We start from the raw sequence: 27,796 nt of genomic DNA, 5'->3' as shown, positions 1-27,796 counted from the left end.
CTTGAGATAAGTGGAGATAAGTGACAACATTGCATTCGCTTTCTTAATCACAGACTCAACCTGCATGTTGACCTTTAGAGAATCCTCGACTAGCACTCCCAGATCCCTTTGTACTTTGGCTTTACGAATTTTCTCACCGTTTAGAAAGTAGTCTGTGCTTTTATTCTTTTTTGCCAAAGTGCAAGACCTCGCATTTGTTCACGTTGAATTCCATCAGCCATTTCCTGAACCACTCTCCCAAACTATCTAGATCCTTCTGCAGCCTCCCCACTTCCTCAGTACTACCTGCCTGTCCACCTATCTTCGTATCATCGGCAAACTTCGCTAGAATGCCCCCAGTCCCTTCATCCAGATCATTAATATATAATGCGAACAGCTGTGGCCCCAACACTGAACCCTGCGGGACACCGCTCATCACCGGCTACCATTCCGAACAAGAACCTTTTATCCCAACTCTCTGCCTTCTGTCAGACAGCCAATCCTCAATCCATCCCAGTAGCTCACCTCGAACACCATGGGCCCTCACCTTGCTCAGCAGCCTCCCGTGTGGCACCTTATCAAAGGCCTTTTGGAAGTCTAGATAGACCACATCCACTTGGTTTCCCTGGTCTAACCTACTTGTCACCTCTTCAAAGAATACCAACAGGTTTGTCAGGCACGACCTCCCCTTAGTAACTCCATGTTGACTTGTTCTAATCAGACTCTGCTCTTCTAAGAATTTAGAAACCTCATCCTTAATGATGGATTCTAGAATTTTACCAACAACTGAGGTTAGGCTAATGGGCCTATAATTTTCCATCTTTTGTCTTGATCCTTTCTTGAACAATGGGGTTACAACCGCGATCTTCCAATCATCCGGGACTTTCCCTGACTCCAGTGACTCTTGAAAGATCTCAACCAATGCCTCCGCTATTTCCTCAGCCACCTCTCTCAGAACTCTAGGATGTATCCCATCGGGGCCAGGAGATTTATCAATTTTAAGACTTTTTAGCTTTTCTAGCACTATCTCTTTTGTAATGACAACCATACACAACTCAGCCCCCTGACTCCCTTTAATTGTTGGGATATTACTCCTGTCTTCCACTGTGAAAACTGACGCAAAGTACTTGTTAAGTTCTCCTGCTATTTCCTTATCTCCCATCACTAGGCTTCCAGCATCAGTTTGAAGTGGCCCAATGTCTACTTTTGCCTGTTGTTTGTTTCTTATGTATTGAAAGAAACTTTTACTATCGTTTCTAATATTACTGGCTAGCCTACCTTCATATTTGATTCTCTCCTTTCTTATTACTCTCTGTTATCCTCTGTTTGTTTTTGTAGCCTTCCCAATCTTCTGATTTCCCACTGCTCTTGGCCACTTTATAGGATTTCTCTTTTTCTTTAATACATTTTCTGACTTCCTTTGTCAGCCATGGCTGTCTAATCCCTCCCTGGATAATCTTTCTTTTCTTGGGGATGAACCTCTGTACAGTGTCCTCAATTATACTCACAAACTCCTGCCATTTTTGCTCTACTGTCTTCCCCGCAAGCCTCTGCTTCCAGTCTATTTTTGTCAGTTCCTCTCTCATGCCCTCATAATTACCTTTATTCAACTGTAACACCATTACATCCGATTTTGCATTCTCTCTTTCAAACTGCAGACTGAACTCTACCATATTATGATCTCTGCTTCCTAAGGGTTCCCTTACTTTAAGATCTTTTATAGAGTCTGGTTCATTGCAAAGCACTAGGTCCAGAATAGCCTGCTCTCTTGTGGGCTCCATGACAAGCTGTTCCAAAAAGCCATCCAGTAAGCATTCCATGAATTCCCTTTCTTCGGATCCACTGGCAACATTATTTACCCAGTCCACCTGCATATTGAAGTCTCCCATGATCAATGTAACCTTGCCTTTCTGACATGCCTTCTCTATTTCCCGGTACATGTTGCATCCCTGGTCCTGACCACTGTTAGGAGGTCTGTACACAACTCCAATTATGGAGTTTTTGCCTTTGTGGTTCCTCAGTTCCACCCACACAGACTCCACATCATCCGACGCTATGTCATTCAATACCATAGATTTAATTTTGTTCTTAACTAACAAGGCAACCCCACCCCCTCTGCCGACCTCCCTGTCTTTTCGATAAGTTGAAAAACCATGGAGGTTTAACTGCCAGTCCTGACCCCCCTGTAACCAAGTCTCTGTGATGCCTACTACATCATAATCATTCACTATGATCTGTGCCATTAGTTCATCTGCTTTGTTATGAATGCTACGAGCATTCAGGTAAAGTGCCTTAATGGTAACTTCCTTATCATTAGAGATATTGGAAGTCATATGATGTCCAAAGTTATCCTTGCTTTTTTCTGCATTCCCAGTCTGCCTCAATTTTAAATCCGCCTGGACACATGCTATCCTGCTGCTTGTCTTTCCATTTAACGCCATACTCCCTGTTGCTTTCACTTTCCCTTCCCCCCCCAACCTGAGAACATCTCCCAATTTATGCTCCACAGTTCCTGCTTAATAGCATTGTCATTTCCCCCCCGAAACAAGTACTTTCCCATACCACCAGCAGAGTACAGTCAAGGTCAGTACAGGACAATTTCCCATGGCCAATCCACCCTAACCTACACATCCCTGGGCACTAGGGGACAATTTAGCATGGCCAATCCACCCTAACCTATCACAGAGTCGCTCTCCCCACCCTGAGAGATCAGGTGCCTGATGTAGTTTCTAACTGAGCACCAAATCCATCTTCACAATTAGCAGTGAGACAAAGTGCTTTCTCATATCAGCTCTCCTTCATTTGCACATGACTTGAAATCTGTGCCCTCTGTTTCTTGTTCCGTTAACAATTTTTAACTCTTCTAATGACAGATTCCTTGTCCATCAGCATGGCCTGGATACCATCTCCCTTTCTTTCATAAAAACTAAGCTTAAAAAGAATTCACATTCCCTGTGAGTTGAAATTGAGTGCATGTTTAAACAATTCTCCTGAGACTACAGATTTAATCCAGATTATTGTGTCCACAAACCAAGCAATGGTGATTAATTCAGATTATCCTGTGTATTCTAGTCAGAGCCCTGTGTGTACGGGCTGTAGGCTGTGTTTAATCCGGATTGGTCCCAGTGTTTAATCCGGGTTGGTCCCAGTGTTTAATCCGGGTTGGTCCCAGTGTTTAATCCGGGTTGGTCCCAGTGTTTAATCCGGGTTGGTCCCAGTGTGTACGAGGTGTAGGCTGTGTTTAATCCGGGTTGGTCCCAGTGTTTAATCCGGGTTGGTCCCTGTGTGTACGGGGTGTAGGCTGTGTTTAATCCGGGTTGGTCCCAGTGTTTAATCCGGGTTGGTCCCTGTGTGTACGGGGTGTAGGCTGTGTTTAATCCGGGTTGGTCCCTGTGTGTACGGGGTGTAGGCTGTGTTTAATCCGGGTTGGTCCCAGTGTTTAATCCGGGTTGGTCCCAGTGTTTAATCCGGGTTGGTCCCAGTGTTTAATCCGGGTTGGTCCCAGTGTTTAATCCGGGTTGGTCCCAGTGTGTAATCCGGGTTGGTCCCAGTGTGTACGAGGTGTAGGCTGTGTTTAATCCGGGTTGGTCCCAGTGTTTAATCCGGGTTGGTCCCTGTGTGTACGGGGTGTAGGCTGTGTTTAATCCGGGTTGGTCCCAGTGTTTAATCCGGGTTGGTCCCTGTGTGTACGGGGTGTAGGCTGTGTTTAATCCGGGTTGGTCCCTGTGTGTACGGGGTGTAGGCTGTGTTTAATCCGGGTTGGTCCCAGTGTTTAATCCGGGTTGGTCCCAGTGTTTAATCCGGGTTGGTCCCTGTGTTTAATCCGGCTTGGTCCCTGTGTTTAATCCGGCTTGGTCCCTGTGTTTAATCCGGCTTGGTCCCTGTGTTTAATCCGGCTTGGTCCCTGTGTGTACAGGCTGTATGGTTGTGTTTAATCTGGATTGGTCCCAGTGTTTAATCCGGATTGGTTCCCTGTGTTTAATCCGGATTGGTTCCCTGTGTTTAATCCGGGTTGGTCCCAGTGTTTAATCCGGGTTGGTCCCAGTGTTTAATCCGGGTTGGTCCCTGTGTTTAATCCGGATTGGTCCCTGTGTTTAATCCGGATTGGTCCCTGTGTTTAATCCGGCTTGGTCCCTGTGTTTAATCCGGCTTGGTCCCTGTGTTTAATCCGGTTTGGTCCCTGTGTTTAATCCGGGTTGGTCCCTGTGTTTAATCCGGGTTGGTCCCTGTGTGTACAGGCTGTAGGCTGTGTTTAATCTGGATTGGTCCCTGTGTTTAATCTGGATTGGTCCCTGTGTTTAATCCGGGTTGGTCCCTGTGTTTAATCCGGGTTGGTCCCTGTGTTTAATCCGGGTTGGTCCCTGTGTTTAATCCGGATTGGTCCCTGTGTTTAATCCGGGTTGGTCCCTGTGTTTAATCCGGGTTGGTCCCTGTGTTTAATCCGGATTGGTCCCTGTGTTTAATCCGGGTTGGTCCCTGTGTTTAATCCGGATTGGTCCCAGTGTTTAATCCGGATTGGTCCCTGTGTTTAATCCGGATTGGTCCCTGTGTTTAATCCGGGTTGGTCCCTGTGTTTAATCCGGGTTGGTCCCTGTGTTTAATCCGGGTTGGTCCCAGTGTTTAATCCGGGTTGGTCCCAGTGTTTAATCCGGGTTGGTCCCTGTGTTTAATCCGGATTGGTCCCAGTGTTTAATCCGGATTGGTCCCTGTGTTTAATCCGGATTGGTCCCTGTGTTTAATCCGGGTTGGTCCCTGTGTTTAATCCGGGTTGGCCCCTGTGTTTAATCCGGATTGGCCCCTGTGTTTAATCCGGATTGGTCCCTGTGTTTAATCCGGATTGGTCCCTGTGTTTAATCCGGGTTGGTCCCTGTGTTTAATCCGGGTTGGTCCCTGTGTTTAATCCGGATTGGTCCCTGTGTTTAATCCGGGTTGGTCCCTGTGTTTAATCCGGATTGGTCCCAGTGTTTAATCCGGATTGGTCCCTGTGTTTAATCCGGATTGGTCCCTGTGTTTAATCCGGGTTGGTCCCTGTGTTTAATCCGGGTTGGTCCCTGTGTTTAATCCGGGTTGGCCCCTGTGTTTAATCCGGATTGGCCCCTGTGTTTAATCCGGATTGGTCCCTGTGTTTAATCCGGGTTGGTCCCTGTGTTTAATCCGGATTGGTCCCTGTGTTTAATCCGGGTTGGTCCCTGTGTTTAATCCGGGTTGGTCCCTGTGTTTAATCCGGGTTGGTCCCAGTGTTTAATCCGGATTGGTCCCTGTGTTTAATCCGGGTTGGTCCCTGTGTTTAATCCGGGTTGGTCCCTGTGTTTAATCCGGATTGGTCCCTGTGTTTAATCCGGGTTGGTCCCTGTGTTTAATCCGGGTTGGTCCCAGTGTTTAATCCGGGTTGGTCCCTGTGTTTAATCCGGGTTGGTCCCTGTGTTTAATCCGGGTTGGTCCCTGTGTTTAATCCGGGTTGGTCCCAGTGTTTAATCCGGGTTGGTCCCAGTGTTTAATCCGGGTTGGTCCCTGTGTTTAATCCGGGTTGGTCCCTGTGTTTAATCCGGGTTGGTCCCTGTGTTTAATCCGGGTTGGTCCCTGTGTTTAATCCGGGTTGGTCCCAGTGTTTAATCCGGGTTGGTCCCTGTGTTTAATCCGGGTTGGTCCCAGTGTTTAATCCGGGTTGGTCCCTGTGTTTAATCCGGGTTGGTCCCTGTGTTTAATCCGGATTGGTCCCTGTGTTTAATCCGGGTTGGTCCCAGTGTTTAATCCGGATTGGTCCCAGTGTTTAATCCGGGTTGGTCCCTGTGTTTAATCCGGGTTGGTCCCAGTGTTTAATCCGGGTTGGTCCCTGTGTTTAATCCGGATTGGTCCCAGTGTTTAATCCGGGTTGGTCCCAGTGTTTAATCCGGGTTGGTCCCTGTGTTTAATCCGGGTTGGTCCCAGTGTTTAATCCGGGTTGGTCCCTGTGTTTAATCCGGGTTGGTCCCTGTGTTTAATCCGGGTTGGTCCCTGTGTTTAATCCGGATTGGTCCCAGTGTTTAATCCGGGTTGGTCCCAGTGTTTAATCCGGGTTGGTCCCTGTGTTTAATCCGGGTTGGTCCCAGTGTTTAATCCGGGTTGGTCCCAGTGTTTAATCCGGGTTGGTCCCTGTGTTTAATCCGGGTTGGTCCCTGTGTTTAATCCGGGTTGGTCCCTGTGTTTAATCCGGGTTGGTCCCTGTGTTTAATCCGGGTTGGTCCCTGTGTTTAATCCGGATTGGCCCCTGTCTGTTGCTGTCTGATGATGATGATGAGGTTCAGGCGGCGCTAGGACCCAGCGGCCGCACTGACGCAGCAGCGTCTCCGCCGGCGGCTCCGGGACCTGCACCGGGACCGGGACCGGGGGGAGAGGGGGGAGAGTCCCGGGGTCTGGGACCTGCACCGGGGGGGAGAGGCCCGGGACCGGGAGCGGGAGCGGGGATACCCCGGGACACAGCCGCAGTCGGGGATGCGGCAGGCGGCGGGAGCGGTGACGGGGCCCGGGGCCCGGCTCAGTGCAAACACCGGCCCCAAGAGGATGGTGCACCCCCACAGGGTAAGGGGGGGACAGGGGGGGGGCAGGGGGGGGCAGGGGGAAGGGGGGACAGGGGGGGGCAGGGGGAAGGGGGGACAGGGGGGGGCGGGGGGGGCAGGGGGAAGGGGGGGGCAGGGGGAAGGGGGGACAGGGGGGGGCAGGGGGGGGCAGGGGGAAGGGGGGGGCAGGGGGAAGGGGGGACAGGGGGATATAGGGGGATTGGGGGGGGACAGGGGGGATGGGGGGACAGGGGGATATAGGGGGATTGGGGGGGGACTGGGGGGATGGGGGGGACAGGGGGATATAGGGGGATTGGGGGGGGACTGGGGGGAGGGGGGGGCAGGGGGATATAGGGGGACTGGGGGGAGGGGGGGGCAGGGGGATATAGGGGGATTGGGGGGGGGGACAGGGGGGATGGGGGGAGGGGGGGGGCAGGGGGATATAGGGGGATGGGGGGGGGACAGGGGGGATGGGGGGAGGGGGGGGCAGGGGGATATAGGGGGATTGGGGGGGGACAGGGGGATATAGGGGGATTGGGGGGGGGACAGGGGGGATGGGGGGACAGGGGGATATAGGGGGATTGGGGGGGGGACAGGGGGGATGGGGGGACAGGGGGATATAGGGGGATTGGGGGGGGACAGGGGGGATGGGGGGACAGGGGATGGGGGGGGGGACAGGGGGGATGGGGGGAGGGGGGGGCAGGGGGATATAGGGGGATTGGGGGGGGGGACAGGGGGATATAGGGGGATTGGGGGGGGGACAGGGGGGAGGGGGGGGCAGGGGGATATAGGGGGATTGGGGGGGGACAGGGGATTGGGGGGGGACAGGGGGACGGGATGGGGGGGGGACAGGGGGAAGGGGGGACAGGGGGATATAGGGGGATTGGGGGGGGACAGGGGGGATGGGGGGACAGGGGATGGGGGGGGTACAGGGGGGATGGGGGGAGGGGGGGCAGGGGGATATAGGGGGACAGGGGTAGGGGGGGCAGGGGATATAGGGGGATTGGGGGGGGGGACAGGGGATTGGGGGGGGGACAGGGGGACGGGATGGGGGGGGGACAGGGGGGATGGGGTACGGGGAATGGTGGGGGACAGGGGGGACGGGGGAGGACAGGGGATGGTGGGGGACGGGGGATGGGGTACGGGGAATGGGTGGGGGAAGGGGGGGACGGGGGGGGGGGGACGGGATGGTGGGGGACAGGGGGGATGGGGTACGTGGAATGGTGGGGGACAGGGGGGATGGGGTACGGGGGATGGGGGGGGGACAGGGGGGATGGGGGGACGGGGGGGGACAGGGGATGGTGGGGTACGGGGAATGGTGGGGGACAGGGGGGACGGGGGGGACAGGGGATGGTGGGGGACAGGGGGGATGGGGTACGGGGAATGGTGGGGGACAGGGGGGATGGGGTACGGGGAATGGTGGGGGACAGGGGGGATGGGGTACGGGGAATGGTGGGGGACAGGGGGGATGGGGTACGGGGGATGGGGGGGTGACGGGGGATGGGGGGACGGGGGGGGACAGGGGATGGTGGGGGACAGGGGGGATGGGGTACGGGGAATGGTGGGGGACAGGGGGGATGGGGTACGGGGGATGGGGGGGCGACGGGGGATGGGGGGACGGGGGGGGACAGGGGATGGTGGGGGACAGGGGGGATGGGGTACGGGGAATGGTGGGGGACAGGGGGGATGGGGTACGGGGAATGGTGGGGGACAGGGGGGATGGGGTACGGGGAATGGTGGGGGACAGGGGGGATGGGGTACGGGGGATGGGGGGACGGGGGGGGGACAGGGGATGGTGGGGGACAGGGGGGATGGGGTACGGGGAATGGTGGGGGATGGGGTACGGGGGATGGGGGGGCAGGGGATTGGGGGGGGACAGGGAGGATGGGGTTCGGGGGATGGGGGGGACAGGGGGGATGGGGGGACGGGGGGGGACAGGGGATGGTGGTGGACAGGGGGGATGGGGGGGCGAGGGGGGTCAGGGGACGGGGCGGGGGGGTCAGGGGACAGGGGACGGGGGAGGGGACAGGAGATGGGGGGACGAACGGGGGAGGGGACAAGGGGGGTGACGTGTTGGGGAGGGGACAGGGACGGGGGTCTGGGGAAGGGATGGGCGGACAGGGGAAGGGATGGGACAGTAGGGGAAGGGGGGTCTGGGGATGGGGGTTCAGGGGCCGGGGGTGACGAGGGGGGGACAGGAGAAGGACGGGGGGATGGGTGGGAACAGGGGACAGGGGACATGGGTGGGGGGATAGGGGACAGGGGGGATGGGGGGTGGATAGGGAGCATGGGACAGGGGGACTGCGGGGGGGTCGGGGGACAGGGGACGGGAGGGACAGGGCACAGAGGACAGGGGGAACAGTACCGGGGATGGGGGGTTGGAGGTCGGGGGGGATGTGGGAAAAGAGACAGGGGACAGGGGGGAGAGACAGTACCGGGGATGGGGGGGGAGAGAGAGCGGGTGGACAGTACCGGGTGGGGGGGGGGGGGGGGGGGTTGCTGGACAGTACCGCGGGGGTGGTGGTGGGGGGGGGACAGTACCAAGGGGAGGGGTGGGGGTGGACAGTACCTCGGGCAAAGGGAAGGGGATGGCAGTACCGGGGAGAGAGAGAGAAAGGGGGAAGGCAGTACCGAGGAGAGAGAGTTGGGGGGGGGGCAGGGGGGCAGTAGCGGGTGAGAGTGTGAGGGAGGGGGGGGAGAGAGAGAGTGTGGGGGGCAGTACTGGGGGGGGGGGTGGCGGAGCGGGGGGAGAGACAAGACACACTTGGGGGGACCGGACCCAGGGGGTGGGGGATCCGTGCACAGTCCTGGAAGGCCATTCACAACATCGTATCCATACCGACCCTCACAACACCATCACATCCATACTGACCCTCACAACACCATCTCACACACACACACATAACACCACCACCCCCCCCCCCCCCCCCCCCCCCACCCACCCACCAACAGCACTGCATTTCCCAACCCACCCTCACCTGTACATCCCTGGACGTATGGGACAATATCCCATGGCCAATCCACCTTAACCTACACATCCCTGGGCACTGTGGGACAATTTCCCATGACTAATCCACCCTAACCTGGGAACTTGTGTGAAGATGCAAAGGATCTGTGGAAGATTTTTAAATGAATTATTTGTCTTCTTATTCAGAAAGGATAGAGATAATGTGGAAATAGTAATCCATGAGGTGCAATGAGTTATTGAACAAAATATTCTTCATAATCTCGGAAGTGTTCGAGTCCTGAAAGTGGATAAGTCACCAGGGCCAGATGGATTATTCCCTCTGGTGTTGAAGGAGGTCAGGGAGGGTTATTTTCCAATCTTCACTGGACACAGTTGAGGTGCAGGAGGGTGGGAGAAATGCAAATGTGGTTCCATTGTTTAAAAAGAGTACATAGAAAATGCCAAACAATTATAGGCCAGTTAGTCTTTCTTTGGTGGGCACATTGTTCGAATCAATCCTGAGAGATAGGGCAAACTGTAACTTCGAAAGGTCTGGACTATTCAGGGATAGTCAGCATGGCATTTTTAAGTGAAGGTCATACCGTACAAATTTGATTGAATTCCTTGAGGAAGTGACAAATAGGATCACTGAGGGTTGAGCAATGGACATTAGCTACATGGAGTTTAGTAAAGCATTTGACAAGGTCCCATATGGCAGTATGGTCAGAAACATTAAAGCCCATGGGATAGTGGTTAATGGGTTGAATTGGACCAAAATTGGCTTCGTAACAGGAAACAAAGGGTAAACAATAGTTGCTGTTGGAAATGGATTAAAGCTCACGAGTTTTTCGGAACCAAAGGCTGAGGGAGAAGTAACGGTTGTAAAGAGGTGAGAGAGCTCCAGAGAGGGTATTAACAGCAAAATATCAGTCTGCTCTGAGAAAACCAGACATTAGAGCAGGGAGCTTGGAGCTGTCCAGCTGAGGAATCCAAAAGAAAAACGGGTTCCTGCTCCAAAGTTTGAATCCTGAATATTGCCCAGTGCTGTAAGGGGAAAGTGAGATGCTGTTCTTCCAGCTTCTGTTAGGCTTCAGTGAAACTCTGCAGCAGGCCCAGGGCAGAATTGGGAGCAGTGTGGCATACTGAAATGACAAGTGACAGGAAGATCAAGGTCATACCTGAGGAATAAGCAGAGGTCACCCATTCCGGTGGAGAGGAGTCCGAATTGTTGGGAATGAATACAGGAGAGTAGACAAGGAAATTGCTGCTTCATTTGGAAGGAGTATGTCGACATTGAGGAGGGAGGAGGTAAAACAGTGCATTACACCTGCAACTGGAAAGCTACCATGGGCTTGTAACACAATGTTAGGGACTACTGAGCAGTGAACCAGAATGTCATGGTGGGAATGGTCCCTATGTAATACTGAAAAGGGATGAGAGAAAAAGATGTATTTCGTGGTAATCTGCTGGAGATGGCAGGAAGATGATGTGCATGGATCCTTGTAGATGGCCCTCAAATGAGAGATCATAGTTTTAAGTCAAGAAGTGCTAGAGTTAAAACACATGAGAAATTCCTTTTGTCAAAGTCATAGAGTCATAAAGATGTACAACATGGAAACAGACCCTTTGGTCCAACCCGTCCATGCTGACCAGATATCCCAACCCAATCTAATCCCACCTGCCAGCACCCGGCCCATATCCCTCCAAACCCTTCCTATTCATCCACCCATCCAAATGCCTCTTAAATGTTGCAATTGTACCAGCCTCCTCCACTTCCTCTGGCAGCTCATTCCATACACGTACCACCCTCTGTGTGAAAAAGTTGCCCCTTAGGTCTCTTTTATATCTTTCCCCTCTCACCCTAAACCTATACCCTCTAGTTCTGGACTCCCACACCTCAGGGAGGAGACTTTGTCTATTTACCCTATCCATGCCCCTCATAATTTTGTAAACCTCTATAAGGTCACCCCTCAGCCTCCGACGCTCCAGGGAAAACAGCCCCAGCCTCTCCCTAAACCTCTAATCTCCAACCCTGGCAACATCCTTTTAAATCTTTTCTGAACCCTTTCAAGTTTCACAACATTTTTTCGATAAGAAAGAGACCAGAAGTGCACACAATATTCCAACAGTGGCCTAACCAATGTCCTGTACAGCCGCAACATGACCTCCCAACTCCTGTACTCAATACTCTGACCAATAAAGGAAAGCATACCAAACACCTTCTTCACTATCCTATCTACCTGCGACTCCACTTTCAAGGAGCTATGAACCTCCACTCCAAGGTCTCTTTGTTCAGCAACATTCCCTAGGACCTTACCATTAAGTGGATAAGTCCTGCTAAGATTTGCTTTCCCAAAATGCAGCACCTCGCATTTATCTGAATTAATCTCCATTTGCCACTTCTCAGCCCATTGGCCCATCTGGTCCAGATCCTGTTGTAATCTGAGGTAACCCTCTTTGCTGTCCACTACACCTCCAATATTGGTGTCATCTGCAAACTTACTAACTGTACCTCTTATGTTCACATCCAAATCATTTATGTAAATGACAAAAAGTAGAGGACCCAGCACCGATCCTTGTGGCACTCCACTGGTCACAGGCCTCCAGTCTGAAAAACAACCCTCCACCACCACCCTCTGTCTTCTACCTTTGAGCCAGTTCTGTATCCAAATGGCTAGTTCTCCCTGTATTCCAATCTGTTCAATTCACTATTCCAGAGCATGGTGTAAGTCTGGACAGTAAAGACATTTCAGGAAGAGAGATTGATTTAATTTATTATTGTCACGTACTGAGATATCGTGCAAAATATTGTTTTGCATGCTATCCAGACAAATCCTACCTTATATAAATATGGTCAGAAGTCCCATGGTTTATTTGAAATCTCAACCTCTCAGTCCGCTGCTCCTTCACCTCCATCTGACAAAGGAGCAGTGTTTCAAAGGCTTGTGATTTTAACCAAACCTGTTGGACCATAACCTGGTGTCATATGACTCCTGGTCTTGTCTACCCTCGTCCAACGCTAGCATCTCCACATCATGCCCTTCATTGAGTCCTCCCTTGACTTGTTCCTTCTTCCAAAATGCACCACCTCACATTTATCAGGATTAAATTCCATCTGCCACTCTCATCCGCCCAGTCTGTCTATATCCTGTAGTTTAAGACCTTTCTCCTCACTGTCAACAACTCAGCCAATCATTGTGTCCTCTGCAACTTTCTTTTATTATTTGGGGCAGCAATGATTAGCACTGCTATCTCACAGTACCAGGGACCTGATACCAGCTTTAAATGACTGACAGTCTGTGTGGAGTTGACACATTCTCCATGTGTCTGCCTGGGTTAACTCTGGGTGCTCTGGTTTCCTCTTGCAGGGACCCTGGGGGATCCCAAACTGGGCGTCACTGAGCAGGTGTTGCTTGATAGCGCTGTTACTGACCCCTTCTATCACTTTACTGATGATGGAGAGTGGATTGATGGGCGGTAATTGGCTGGGTTGGATTGGTGGCTTTTTATGCATTGGACATACCTGGGCAATTTCCCACAGTGTTGGGTAGATGCCAGTGTTGTATCTGTATGGGGAGAGTTTAGCTAGGGGAGCAAGTTCTGGAGCACGTCTTCAGTACTATTGCCAGAATGTAATCAGGGCCCATAGCCTTTGCAGTAACCAGTGTCCCCAGCTGTTTCTTGTTATCATGTGGAGTGAATTGAATTGGCTGGAGACTGGTGTCTGTGATGCTGGGGATCACTGGCAGAGGCTGAGATGGATCATTCACTTGGCACTTCTGACTGAAGATTGTTGTGAGTGCATCAGCCTTATCTGGGCTGGGCTCCTCCATCATTGAGGATGGGGATATTTGTGAAGCCTTTTTCCTTGAATGGTGATGGCGAGCACGAGGGAACGTAGCTTTAAATTGAGGGGTGATAGATATAGGACAGATGTCAGAGGTGGTTTCTTTACTCAGTAGTAGGGGCGTGGAATGCCCTGCCTGCCTGCAACAGCAGTAGACTCGCTAGCTTTAAGGGCCTTTAAATGGTCATAGGATAGACATATGGATGACAATGGAATAGTGTAGGTTAGATGGGCTTCAGATTGGTTTCACAGGTTGGCACAACATCGAGGGCCGAAGGGCCTGTACTGCTCTGCAATGTTCCATGTTCTAAGGTTGAACTGAAGTTTTGAAAATATGGAGACGCCTTGACAAAATAGAATAGGAGAAGCTGTTCGCTTTCACAAAAGAATTGAGGGTGAGAGGGGAGAGATTTGAACTAATAAGTAAATGAAGCATTTGCCTGTGGCTGAAACAGAAAGGGGAATGGTACAGAGCAAGATGCCCACTTGGGGAGTCAGTGCAGACACTGTTGGTCAAATGGCAGCTGTCTGTGTGCAGCAGCTGTGTGATTCTGAGGGTTGTGTTCTGCTGTCTCTGTTACACACTCTGTGGCTGAGATAGAATCGCTGACCGACCCTCTCAGCACACTCATTTTGTAATAAAGTGTGATATTTGAGGATGTGGGACTTGTTTGAATTGCAAACAGTGAGAATGTTGTGATTATGATATGATTGAAGGCTGTGTGGCTGGTCTGGTCAGGGGAGTTGCCTCGCTGTCATCAGGCAGAATGGGATGCTGGGAACTTTCTCTGGGTTTATCTTTAATAAGCAATCAGCAACAACCACATGATAGCTTCGGCAGGGAAGTAACAATGAACCTTTGTTGCAATAGATTTCAGCATTCTCCCAGCAGCAGAGATCACTGAGCTGCTGTAAATAGCTGAGGCTGAATCTCCTGGTTTCAGTGATTTTGCTGGTGCTGGGCCAGATCTCCTGGCCTTGTGGTGGTGGGAACTCGTATCCAAAACTCTGATACTCAGAGCATTATTTAATCTCTCAACAGTTAAGTGTATGTCATGCTGTCTGACTCTACCTGGTACTTGGATCTCCTAACAAGAATTTGTTTTGGCAGCTCCGGCCCACAACGTGGTTCTCTAGATTTCCTTCACTCAGGCACGTTTTGGTTTTATTTTTCTCTCTCTCTCTCTCTCTCTCTCTCTCTCTCTCTCTCACTCACTCACTCTCTCACACACACGTTCACTCACTCACTTGGTGCTTCTTTTTGTTAATCACTATTATGTTTTTCTTCACAGACGAGCAGCAGCAGAATGAGTGGTGAGGCAGGAGCTGGCAAGCCCCTGAAGGTGGGCTCACGTGTAGAAGTGATTGGGAAGGGACATCGTGGTACTGTCGCTTATGTGGGTGCCACAATGTTTGCCTCTGGCAAGTGGGTTGGAGTCATTCTGGATGACGCCAAAGGTAAAAATGATGGCACAGTGCAAGGCAAGCGATATTTCACTTGTGAGGAGAACCATGGCATCTTTGTTCGCCAGTCCCAGGTACTGTATTTCATGTTATCGTGGTTTTGAGGGGGCTGTTTGAAATTGCAGGGACGATTGGGCCTATATATGCCTGCATTTAGAATGGGTGCATGTAGTGGCTGTCTGTACGCATGAATTCAGCAAGGGTTACTGCACTGGGGTGTGGTTTATGTCATGGTGGGGCTGTGTCGATGCTTGTTTTTAATTATTCAAGGGATGTGGACACTGTTGGCTGTACTCCGATATATTGCTCCCCACCATTCCCCTGGTGAAGGTGGTGGGGGAGTGCTTTGTGAAACCACTACAGTCCATGCACTGTAGGTTGACCCACAGTGCCCTGAGGGAGGGAATTCCAGGAGTTTGACCCAGCCACAGTGAAGGAACGGTGATATATTTCCAAATCAGGATGGTGAGGGCCTTGGAGGGGAACTTGCAGCTGATGGTGTTCCCATGTATCTGCTGCCCTTTGTCCTTCTCAGTGGGGCTGGAAATTGGTAATTGAAGCTGATGCAATGACCCAAGGAGTTAGATCGCGAACGAAATTCTGGCTTGATAGATCAGTTTTTATTTTGGCTTTGAAATGGTGGTCTCTCACTAAACCGTAAGAATGCAATATTAAGCTTCTGTTTAACAATGAGGAAGAGACTTACTCAGCAAAAGGAATGAGGCTTAAAAAGGACATTACCCAAAAGCATAGCTTGTGTTGGAGAAAATCCATTTCTTTTACACCTTGATGGCTTTAATTTGACTTCAACAGCCAGTCTGGAAAATCTGATTGATTGTTTCTTCCTGGAGCTATCACACAACGCAACTTAAATGTTCTCTGCTTCAAGTAACCACCTCCATGTTTGTAAATTGAATCACAACTGACTGAGGTGTGGGGAGGGGATGGGTCAATAACAATAGCACTGCCAAGCTCTGTGCCCCCCCTCTGTCCTGCCCTGTCCCTTCCACCCAGTCTCTTTCCTCCCCACCCTGTTCTCCCCCCCCCCCCCCCCCCCCCCCCCCCCCCAATAATTCTTTGAAAGGGCCCTCACAGGTAGACAGGGTGGTTAGGAAGGTAGTTAGCATGTTTGCCTTCCAGCTTTAGGGCTTATTGCCTGGAGGATGGCTAATGCCCAAAACGTCGATTCTCCTGCTCCTCTGATGCTGCCTGACTGGCTGTGCCTTTCCCGCACTACACTCTTCAACTATAGGATTTGGGCCGTCAAGCTGAGGTTGTACAGAATATTGGTGAAGCCATGATTGGAATAGTGCGTACAGTTCTGGTCCCCCTGCTATCAAAAGCATGTTATTAACTTGGAGAGAGTTCCAAAAAGAAATCCTAGTTCGACTGAAAGGTCTGTTTCTGTGCCATGTAACACTATGTTCAGCACCTTCCCATGCGTGTGCAACACATTGTTTTTTTGGATTTGGGATGAGTGGTTGAAGTTTAGAGATGAACTGAATGGAAATGTTTGGTGTCAGCTGTGGCCTGATATCTCTGCTTCTGTTTCAGATTCAGGTTGTTGAGGATAGTGCTGACACCACTTCCCTGAAACCCCACAGGACCCCTCTTCTTCAAAGGTTCCGAAGCGAGGTAGGAGATTCTTTCTCAAGGTTACACACTGGAAAGCTCTGTTCTGTTAATTATTAATGTTAAAGTCAATGGAGAACTGAGTACGTTTGGGCTCATTCGTATCATCTCGAACTACAGTTGTGGTGCCAAATGACTGGAGAGTGGCTCATGTTGTACCTTTGTTTAAGAAGCAGCCTGGGAGCGAGAAACCCGAGGCTGACTTTGCTCATGTGTAAGTTGTTGGAAGTGATTCTGAAAGATGGGATTTATATGCATTTAGAATGCAAGGATTGATTAGGGATAGTCACTGTGGGTTTCTGCAAGGGAAATTGAGTCTTTCAAACTTGATTGAGGTTTTTTTTGTTTGAGGAAACAATCAAGATTATTGGTGAGAGCAGAGGGGTAACCATGATTTACTTGGACTTCAGTCAAGCCTTCGACAAGGTTCTGCATGGTAAACTAATCAGTTAAGTTCGATCACATGGGACTCAGGGTGAGCTGCCAACTGAATGGCTTCATGGCAGGAGACAGGATGATGATGGAGGGTTTTTTGGACTGGAGATCTATTACCAGTGGTGTTCCACAGGGATCAGTTCTGGGTCCTCTCTTTGACATTTATATAAATGCCTTAAATGAGAATGTAGAAAGCAGGATTAGTAAGTTTGCGGATGACACTAAGAATGGTGGTGTAGTGGACAGTGAAGATAGTTATGGAAGATTTGGAGGGATATGAACTAAGTGCAGGCAGGGAGACCTAGTTTAGTTTGGTAACATGGTCATCATGAAGGCAAATCTTAGCAGGACTTATACTCTTAATGGTAAGGTCCTAGGGAGTGTTGCTGAACAAAGAGACCTTGGAGTGCAGGTTCATAGCTCCTTGAAAGTGGAGTCGCAGGTAGATAGGATAGTGAAGAAGGCGTTTGGTATGCTTTCCTTTATTGGTCAGAGTATTGAGTACAGGAGTTGGGAGGTCATGTTGCAGCTGTACAGGACATTGGTTAGGCCACTGTTGGAATATTGTGTGGAATTCTGGTCTCCTTCCTATCGGAAAGATGTTGTGAAACTTGAAAGGGTTCAGAAAAGATTTACAAGGATGTTGCCAGAGTTGGAGGATTTAAGCTATAGGGAGAGGCTGAACAGGCTGGGGCTGTTTTCCCTGGAGTGTCGGAGGCTGAGGGGTGACTTTTATACAGATTTATCAAATCATGAGGGGCATGGATAGGGTAAGTAATCCAGGTCTTTTCCCCAGAGTAATGGGGTCCAGAACTAGAGGGCATAGATTTAAGGTGAAAGGGGTAAGATTTAAACAGACATAATGGGCAACCTTTTCAAGTGAAGGGTGATGCCTGTATGGAATGAGTTGCCTGAGGAAATGGTGGAGGCATTTACAAGCCCATCTGGTTCACCAATATCCTCCAGTAAAACCAATCTGCAATCCTTACGTGTGACTCCAGACCCACTGCAATGTGGGTCGAGCCAATCACTCAGTTGTCTCAACAAAGTCTGAACAAAGAAATGAAACTGGATAGAAAACCAGGCAGCTGTTTCGACACTGGAGTAGATATTGGCAGAAATAGCCCTGTTGACTCTGCACACTTCTGCTTTTTAACAGCTGGGGGCTAGTGCTAAAATCAGGAATGATGTCTCACAGATAAGTATTCTGTTGGGATCCATCACAGCTTGGTATGGCAAGTGGTATTGCCCAAGACCTCAAGAAAGTACAAAGCTGTGAAGGCAGAGTCCACTCCATGACAGAGTAACGTTCTACTGTGTCTACACTTCTCACTGCCTCAGGAAAGCAGTCAACTTCAGCAATGAGCCCGGCCGCTCTTCCATCCTCCGCTGTCACACACAAGATACAAAAGTGTGAAAACATACCAACAGATTCAAGAACAGCATCTTCCCCGATGTTATGCATGGACCTCTCGAATATTAGAGATGATCTTTCTCTGTCACTGTAACACTGTATTCTGCATTTTGTTCTATTACCCTGATGTAAGATATAATTTGTCTGGTTGGGGCGCAATACAACACTTTTCACTGTATCTTCATATCTATGACAATAATAAATCCAATCCCATCAAAATCAAGCCTGACATAGTCATAGAACCATAGAATCCTGACAGTATGAAAGCAGGCATTCCCTCTGAAGAGCATCCCAGCCCATCTCTGTAACCCTGCATTTCCATGGTACATCCACCTAGCCTGCACATCCCTGGACACTACAGGGCAACTTGGCATAACACCTTAGTAGCTTTGGACTGTGGGAGGAAACCGGAGCACACAGAGGAAACCCACGCAGACACAGGGAGAATGTGCAAACTCCACACAGACAGTCACCTGAGGCTGGAATCGAACATGGGACCCTGATGCTGTGAGGCAACAGTGCTAACCCACTGAGTCACCATGTCACCTTGACACTATCCCAGATCCCACCATCACCATCCCTGGATAGGTCCTGTCCCACCAGCAGGACACACCCAGCAGACGGGGGCAGCACAATGGGATACAGTCGGGAGGGAGTTGCCCTGGGAGTCCTCAACATTGACTCCAGACCCCATGAAGTCTTGTGTCTGAAGGTTAAACATGGACAAGGAAACCCCCTGCTGATGATCACATACCGCCTTCCCTTGGCTCCTCCATGTTGAACAATACTCCAAGGAAGCACTGAGGGTGGCAAGGACACAGAATGTACTCTGGATGGTGGATTTGAATGTCCCACCACTGAGAGGCTTGGCATCCTTGCCAGTCTACCAGCTGCAGGTGCAGCTATCCATGACAGTATCGGTAGAAGTTTTTCTTGTTACCTATTCATTTTGTGGGCTGTAAGTGTCACTGGTTGGGCCAGCATTTATTGCCCGTCCCTAATCACCCCTTGAGAAGGTGGGGGGAGCTGCCGCCTTGACCTGCTGCAGTTAATGTGCTGTGGGTTGACCCACAATGTTCCTGAAGGAGGGAATTCCAGGATTCTGACCCAGTGGCACTGAAGGAATGGTGATATATTTCCAAGTCGGGATGGTGAGTGGCTTGGAGAGGAACCTGAAGGGGGTGGTGTTCCCATGTATCTGCTGCCCTTGTCCTTCGAGATGGAAGTGTTCGTGGGTTTGGAAGGTGCTGTCTGAGGATCTTTTGGTGAATTTCTGCAGTGCATCTTGTAGATAACACAGACTGCTGCTACTGCGTATCAGTGGTGGAGGGAGTGGATGTTTGTGGATGTGGTGCAAATCAAGCGGGATGCTTTGTCCTGGATGGTGTTGAGCTTCTTGAGTGTTGTTGGAGCTGCCCCCATCCAGGGCAAGTGGGGAGTATTCCATCATCCTCCTGACTTGTGCCTTGTAGATGGTGGACAGGCTTTGGGGAGTCGGGACGGGAGTTACTCGCTGCAGTATCCCTAGTCTCTGTCCTGCTGTTATAGCATCTGTGTTTATGTGGTGAGTCTTGTTGAGTTTCTAGTCAATGATAATGATGTTGACAGTGGGGGATACTGTTGAATGTCAAGGGGCAGTGGTTAGATTGTCCCTTATTTGTGATGGTCATACCCTGGCATTTGTGAGGCGTGAATATTACTTGTCACTTGTCAGCCCAAGCCTGGGTATTGTCCAGATCTTGTTGTATTTGAGCACGGACTGCTTCAGTATCTGAGGAGTCGTGAATGGTGATGAACACTGTGCAATCATTGGCGAACATCCCCATTTCTAACCTTATGATGGAGGGAAGGTCATTGATGAAGCAGCTGAAGGTGGTTGGGCCTAGGACACTACCCTGAGGGACTCTTGCAGAGATGTCCTGGAGCTGAGATGACTGACCTTCCACAACCATGACCATCTTCCTATGTGCCAGGTTTGACTCGAACCAGAGGAGTGTTTGCCCCTGATGCCCATCGATTCCAGTTTTGCCCAGGCTCCTTGATACCGCACATGGTCAGATACAGCCTTGATGTCAGGGCTGTCCCCCTCCCCTCCCCTCCCCTCCCCTCCCCTCCCCTCTGGAATCCAGCTCTTTTGTCCATGTTTGACCCAAGGCTGGAATGAGGTCAGGAGCTGAGTGACCCTGGGGGAGCCCAAACTGGGTGTCACTGAGCAGGTGCTGCTTGATAGCGCTGTTACTGACCCCTTCCATCATAGAGTCACAGAGATGTACAGCATGGAAACAGACCCTTCGGTCCAAACCGTCAATGCCGACCAGATATCTCAACCCAATCTAGTCCCACCTGCCAGCACCTGGCCCATATCCCTCCAAACCCTTCCTATTCATATCCCCATCCAAATGTCTCTTAAATGTTGCAATTGTACCAGCCTCCACCACGTCCTCTGGCAGCTCATTCCATACACGTGCCACCCTCTGTGTGAAAAAGTTGCCCCTTAGGTCTCTTTTATATCTTTCCCCTCTCACCCTAAACCTATGCCCTCTAGTTCTGGACTCCCCAACCCCAGGGTAAAGACTTTGTCTATTTACCCTATCCATGCCCCTCATAATTTTGTAAATCTCTAGAAGGTCACCCCTCAGCCCCCGACACTCCAGGGAAAACAGCCCCAGTCTGTTCAGCCTCTTCCTGTAGCTCAGATCCTCCAACCCTGGCAACATCCTTGTAAATCTTTTCTGAACCCTTTCAAGTTTCACAACATCTTTCCGATAGGAAGGAGACCAGAATTGCTCGCAATATTCCAACAGTGGCCTAATCACTGTCCTGTACAGCCGCAACATGACCTCCCAACTCCTGTACTCATACTGATGATGGAGAGCAGACTGATGGAATGGTAATTGGCCGGATTGGATTGTCCTGCTTTTAATATACAGACAACCATCACACTGTTCTTGTGGAGACAAAGTCCCACCTTCACATTGAGAATACCCTCCATCGTGTTGTGAGGCACTGTCACCCTGCTGAATGGGACAGAGTTCAAACAGATCTAACAACTCAGGATGGGGCATCCATGATACACTGTGGGTCATCACCAGCAGCAGAACTGTACTCCCGCACAATCTGTAACCTCATGGCCCGGCATATCCCCCACTCAACCATTACCATCAAGCCAAGGGATCAACCCTGGTTCAATGGAGAGTGCAGGAGGGCATGCCAGGAGCAGCACCAGGCAGACCTGAAGGTGAGGTGTCAGCCTGGTGAAGCTACCAAACAGGATGACTTGCATGGCAAACAGCATGAGCAGCAAGTGAGAGAGCTAAGTGATCCAACAACCAGTGGATCCGATCTAAGCTGTGCAGTCCTGTTACATCCAGTTGTGAATGGTAGTGGATGTTTAAACAACTCCCTGGAGGAGGAGGCTTGACAAATATCCCCATCCTCAATGATGGAGGAGCCCAGCCCAGATAAGGCTGATGCACTCACAACAATCTTCAGTCAGAAGTGCCAAGTGAATGATCCATCTCAGCCTCTGCCAGTGATCCCCAGCATCACAGACACCAGTCTCCAGACAATTCAATTCACTCCACATGATAACAAGAAACAGCTGGGGACACTGGTTACTGCAAAGGCTATGGGCCCTGACAAGATTGCAGCAACAGTACTGAAGACTTGTGCTCCAAAACTTGCAGCTCCCTTAGGCAAGCTGCTCCTGTACAGTTACAACACTGGTATCTATCCAACAATGTGGGAAATTACCCAGGAATGTCCTGTGCATAAAAAACAGGACCAATCTGACCCGGCAAATTTCCATCCCATCAGTAAAGTGATGGAAGGGGTCAGTAACAGAGCTATCAAGCAGTACCTGCTCAGCAATAACCTGCTCAGTGACCTGCCCAGTTTGGGGTCCCCCAGGGTCACTCAGCTCCTGACCTCATTACAGCCTTGGGTCAAACATGGACAAAAGAGCTGGATTTCAGAGGGTAGGGGAGGGGAGGGGAGAGGAGAGGGACAGCCCTGACATCAAGGCTGCATGTGCCATCGAGGAGCCCGGGCAAAGCTGGAATCCATGGGACTCAGGGGAAACTCCCGGCTGGTTGGAGTCTCTGCCAGGGGAGTTCCCCACGTGCCTGTGTTGGCACCACACTATTCATGATATACATGAACGAGCTGGACAAAGAAACGGAGGGCGTTGTTGCTGTGCTTGCAGTTGACACAAAGACAGTTGAAGGGGCTGATAATGTGGAGGAAGTGGGGAGATTAGGAAGGACTTGGACAGGTTAGGAGACTGGGCAAAGAAATGACAGATGGAGTCCACTGTGACAGAGTGTGAGGTTATACACTTTATTAGGGAGAATCGAGGCATGGACTGCTGTCTCAATGGGGAAAGACCCTCTGAAATCTGCAGCAAGAAGGCACTTGGGTTTATGATTCTCTTCAGGTTCAGATGGCAGTTGGAAAGGTAAATGCAATATTAGCGTTCATTTCAAGAGGGCAAAAATATAAGATCAGAGATGGACTGCTGAGGCTGCAAAGGCTTGGTCAGACACATTTGGAATATTGTGAGCAGTTTTGTATGGAAGGAAGAAGGTGTTGGTCTTGGAGAGGGTCCAGAGAAGGTTTACAAGAATGCTCCTGTCATATGGGCTTGCCTTATGAAGATTGGTTGAGGACTCTGGTCTGTAATTGATGGAGTCTCGGATGAGGCGAACGGGGAGCAATCTGATTGAAGCTAACAGAATCCTGAGGGGCCTGGATAAAGTGGATGGTGTGGAAAAGGTGGTTCTATCCAAACAAGAGACTCAGACCCAAGGGCACAGCCTCAGGGTGAAGGGACGGAGAGGAATTTCTCCAGCCACAGGGTGGGGAATCTGTGGGACTCATTGATGCAGAGGACAGGTCATTGAGTGTATTTAAGGTAAAGTTAGAGAGGTTCCTGCTGAGTAAAGGGATCAGGGCTATGGGGGAGAAGGGAGGAGAATGGGGTGAAGAAACCTATCAGCCATGATCGAATGGCAGAACAGACCCGATGGGCTGAGTGGCCTCAGTCTGCTCCTGGGTCTTGTGGACGATCACTGGAAGGCTGCACTGTCCTATGAGGAGAAATTGAGTAAATTTTTACATTTGACATATTGAAAGACCAGCTGATGAGAGTTCAGGCCCAGCATGTCCCAATAAGGAGGTGGGACAAGGATGGCAAGTTCAGGGACACTTGGAGAACAAGGGAGGCTGAGAATTTAGTCAAAAGGGGAAGAGAAACACATGTAAGGTTTAGGAAGCTAAAATCAGACAGGGCCCATGAAGAATATAAAGGAAGCAGGAAGGAACACCAGCAGGGAATGAGGACAGCAAGAAGGGGTCATGAAGTGACCTTGGTGAGCAGGGTTAAAGAGGATCCCAAGGTATTCGATAGATTAATTAAACAAAAGAAGAGAACTAGGGAGAGGAGAGGACGGGTCAAGGATAAAGGAGGGAACCTGTGTTTGGAGCCAGAGGATGTGGGTGAGACCCTAACTGAGAACTTTACATCAGTGTTCACCCTGGAGAAGGACATGGGGGATGTGGGTGAGACCCTAACTGAGTACTTTACATCAGTGTTCACCCAGGAGAAGGACATGGGGGATGTGGGTGAGACCCTAACTGAGTACTTTACATCAGTGTTCACCCAGGGGAAGGACATGGGGGATGTGGGTGAGACCCTAACTGAGTACTTTACATCAGTGTTCACCCAGGAGAAGGACATGGGGGATGGTGAGATCCTAACTGAGTACTTTACATCAGTGTTCACCCAGGGGAAGGACATGGGGGATGTGGGTGAGACCCTAACTGAGAACTTTACATCAGTGTTCACCCAGGAGAAGGACATGGGGGATGTGGGTGAGACCCTAACTGAGAACTTTACATCAGTGTTCACCCTGGAGAAGGACATGGGGGATGTGGGTGAGACCCTAACTGAGTACTTTACATCAGTGTTCACCCAGGAGAAGGACATGGGGGATGTGGGTGAGACCCTAACTGAGTACTTTACATCAGTGTTCACCCAGGAGAAGGACATGGGGGATGGTGAGACCCTAACTGAGTACTTTACATCAGTGTTCACCCAGGAGAAGGACATGGGGGACGGTGAGACCCTAACTGAGTACTTTACATCAGTGTTCACCCAGGAGAAGGACATGGGGGATGTGGGTGAGACCCTAACTGAGAACTTTACATCAGTGTTCACCCAGGAGAAGGACATGGGGGATGTGGGTGAGACCCTAACTGAGTACTTTACATCAGTGTTCACCCAGGAGAAGGACATGGGGGATGTGGGTGAGACCCTAACTGAGAACTTTACATCAGTGTTCACCCTGGAGAAGGAGGGATGTGGGTGAGACCCTAACTGAGTACTGTACATCAGTGTTCACTCAGGAGAAGGACATGGAGAATGGTGAGATCCTAACTGAGTACTTTACATCAGGACTTCACCCAGGATTCTATGGATGGGCGGTTGCCCTTAGTGATTGTCTGGGCCGAATTCACCACTCTCTGTAACTGTCTCCGATCTTGAATGGTACAGTTGCCATACCAGGTAATGATACATCCAGACAGAATGCTCTTGATGGCGCACGTATAAAAGTTGGCAAGGGTATTCACCGTCATGCCAAATTTCCTCAGCTGCCTGAGGAAGAAGAGACATTGTTGGGTCTTTTGTAACCAGTGCGTCCACATTAAAAGTCCAAGAAAGCTTGTTGTGGATGACCACTCCCAGGAGTTTGACACTCTCTACTCATTCCACCTCTGTGCTGTTAATGTGTAGGGGGCACATGAGTAACATCCCACCAAAAGTCAATAATGAGATCCTTGGTTTTGCCAACATTGAGAGCGAGGTTCTCAGTACACCATTTTCCAGGTCTCCCACCTCCCATTTGTCGTCTGTTTTGTCGCCACTGAGATTCGACTGACTATGGTGGTGTCATCAGCAAACTTGTAAATGGTTAAAGTCTGGTATTTGGCAATACGATGGGTATACAGTGAGTACAGTGAGGGGCTGAGTAACCCTGGGGGGGGGTTCCAGTGTTAGTGAGGATGAAATATTGTCCCCAATCTTCACTGACTGTGGCCTGTGGGTCAGGAAACTGAGGATCCAGTTTAGATTAGATTAGATTGCTTACGGTGTGGAAACAGACCCTTTGACCCAACAAGTCCACACTGACCCTCCGAAGAGCAACCCACCCAGACCCATTCCCCTACATTTACCCCTTCACCTAACACTACGGGCAATTTAGCATGGCCAATTCACCTGGCCTGCACATTTGTGGACTGTGGGAGGAAACTGGAGCACCTGGAGGAAACCCACGCAGACACGAGGAGAATGTGCAAACTCTACACAGACAGTTGCCTGAGGTGGGAATTGAACCCGGGTCTCTGGCGCTGTGAGGCAGCAGTGCTAACCACTGTGCCACCTTGCTGCCCACTTGCAGAAAGTGGGACTTAGTCCAAGATCACTAAGTTTAGTAATCAGTCTTGAGGGGATAATAGTGTTGAATGTTAAACTGTAGTCAGCCTGATTGAGGGTAGAGCAGTGGATGTCATTTACTTGGATTTCAGTAAGGCTTTTGACAAGGTTCCTCATGGTCCGCTCATCCAGAAGATTAAAATGTATGAGATCCACAGTGACTTGGCTGCATGGATTCAGAATTGACCTGCCCATAGAAGGCAGAGGGCAGATTTTTGGGCTGGAGGTCAGTGACTAGTGGTATTCCGCAGGGATCCGTGCTGGGACCTCTGCTGTTTGTGATATATAAATGATTTGGATGGAAATATAGGTGGGTGGGTTAGTAAGATTGCAGACGATACAAAGTTTGGTGGAGATGTGGGTAGTGCAGAAGTTTGTCAAAGGACACAGTGGGATATAGATCAGTTGCAGATATGGGCAGAGAAATGGCAGACAGAGTTTAATCAGGTTAAGTGTGAGGTGCTGCACTTTGGGAGATCAAACATAAAGAAAAAGTTTACAGTTAATGGCAGGACCCTGAACAGCATTCCTGTACAGAGGGATCCTGGGGTTCAAGTACATAACTCCCTGAAAGTGGCCAGGCGGGTAGGTAAGATGGTAAAGGAGGTGTATGGCATGCTTGCTTTTATTGGTTGGGAAATTGATACAAGAGTCAGGATGTCATGTTACAACTTTATTAGATTTTGGTTCAGCCACACTTGAGTATTGTGTTCAGTTCTGGTAGTCACATTCCAGGAAGGATGTGGAGGTGTTGGAGAAGGTGCAGAAGAGGTTTCCCAGGTTGCTGCCTGGATTAGAAGGTATGAGCTGTAAGGAGAGGCTGGAAAAAACTGGGGTTGTTTTCCCTGGAGCGGCAGAGGCTGAGGGGAGACTTGATAGAAGTCTATAAAATTGAGATGCATAGATAGGGTTGATGTCAAATCTTTTTCCCAGAGTTGGAATGTCTAATACTAGGGGGCACTTAAGGTGAGAGGGGGAAAGTTTAAAGGAGAGGAGAGGGACCAGATCTTTACACAGAGGATATTAGGTGCCTGGAATGCACTGCTAGGGGTGGTGGTGGAGGTAGGTACGATAGGGGCATTTAAGGGACTTTTAGACAAACACATGGGTATGCAAGGAATAGAGGGATATGCACAAAGGCATGCCGAAGGGATTAGTTTAATTTGACGTCATGGTTGGCACAACATTGTGGGCCGAAGGGCCTGATCCTGTGCTGGACAGTTCTGTGTTCTATACAATGACAGAAACATCCCAATCCCATTCCCTTTTCTCTCCTGTTTGGAGCCAGTGTTGGATCCAGTTTGCCATCTTGCCTTGGATCCCATGGGCTTATAACACTTTGAACCAGCCTTCCATGTGGGATTTGTTAAAGACTTTACTGAAGTCCATGTAAACCACTTCAACTGCACTGCCCTCACCAATATATTCCGTCATTTTTTCTAATGACTCCATTAAATTAATCAAACAGGATCTCCTCCGACTATCTCTGATCAGTCCCTGCCTTTCCAATCAATGATTCATCCTGTCTCTGAAAATTGTTCAATCATTTCCCTCTCACTGCTGTCAGTCTTTGTGCTCTGTAATTCCCTGGCATATCCTCGCTGCCCTCCTTGAACAAAGGAGCCACATTACCTATCCTCCAGTCATCTAGCACTTCACTTGTGGCCAGCATGGTATTAAATATCAGCATCCTGGGACACATCTCATCAGGCTTTGTCGATTAATGCACCTCTATGGCTGCTAAAATATTTAATACTTCCTCCTTATTGATCACAACATGCTGTATAACCTCACCATCTCATCTGGCTACAATGTCCTTCCCCTTGTGTGAATACGGATGAGAAATATTCATCTAAGAGCTCACCCACACCCTCGTGCTCCAAGCACAGGTTGCCCCTTTGGTCTCTAATTGGCCCCACTGTTTCCTGGTAATCCTCTTCCAAATAGAATCCATATAAAATACTTTGGTGTTTTCCTCTTTGCTATCTGATCAAGATATTTTGTGGCCACTCTTTGACCTCCTAATTTATTATCTTAAACAATCCCCTCC

General features: G+C 50.1%; 1 protein-coding gene across 1 annotated transcript in view; it reads left to right on the top strand.

The window, feature by feature from the left end:
- Positions 1 to 6,418: 6,418 nt before the first annotated feature.
- The window catches only part of LOC140481859 (dynactin subunit 1-like), a 148,036-nt gene continuing 126,658 nt past the window's right edge, over positions 6,419 to 27,796 (top strand). The window contains 4 exon segments of the mRNA XM_072578436.1: positions 6,419 to 6,537; positions 14,602 to 14,847; positions 16,328 to 16,360; positions 16,363 to 16,408. Of these exon segments, the coding sequence (XP_072434537.1) occupies positions 6,451 to 6,537; positions 14,602 to 14,847; positions 16,328 to 16,360; positions 16,363 to 16,408 (412 nt within the window). The 5' untranslated portion in view covers positions 6,419 to 6,450.

This window comes from Chiloscyllium punctatum, chromosome 1, assembly GCF_047496795.1.
Source record: "Chiloscyllium punctatum isolate Juve2018m chromosome 1, sChiPun1.3, whole genome shotgun sequence".
In the NCBI taxonomy this organism is placed as follows: domain Eukaryota; kingdom Metazoa; phylum Chordata; class Chondrichthyes; order Orectolobiformes; family Hemiscylliidae; genus Chiloscyllium; species Chiloscyllium punctatum.
The sequence above is the reverse complement of the archived record's forward strand: the minus strand, read 5'-3'. Positions and strand labels throughout refer to the sequence as shown.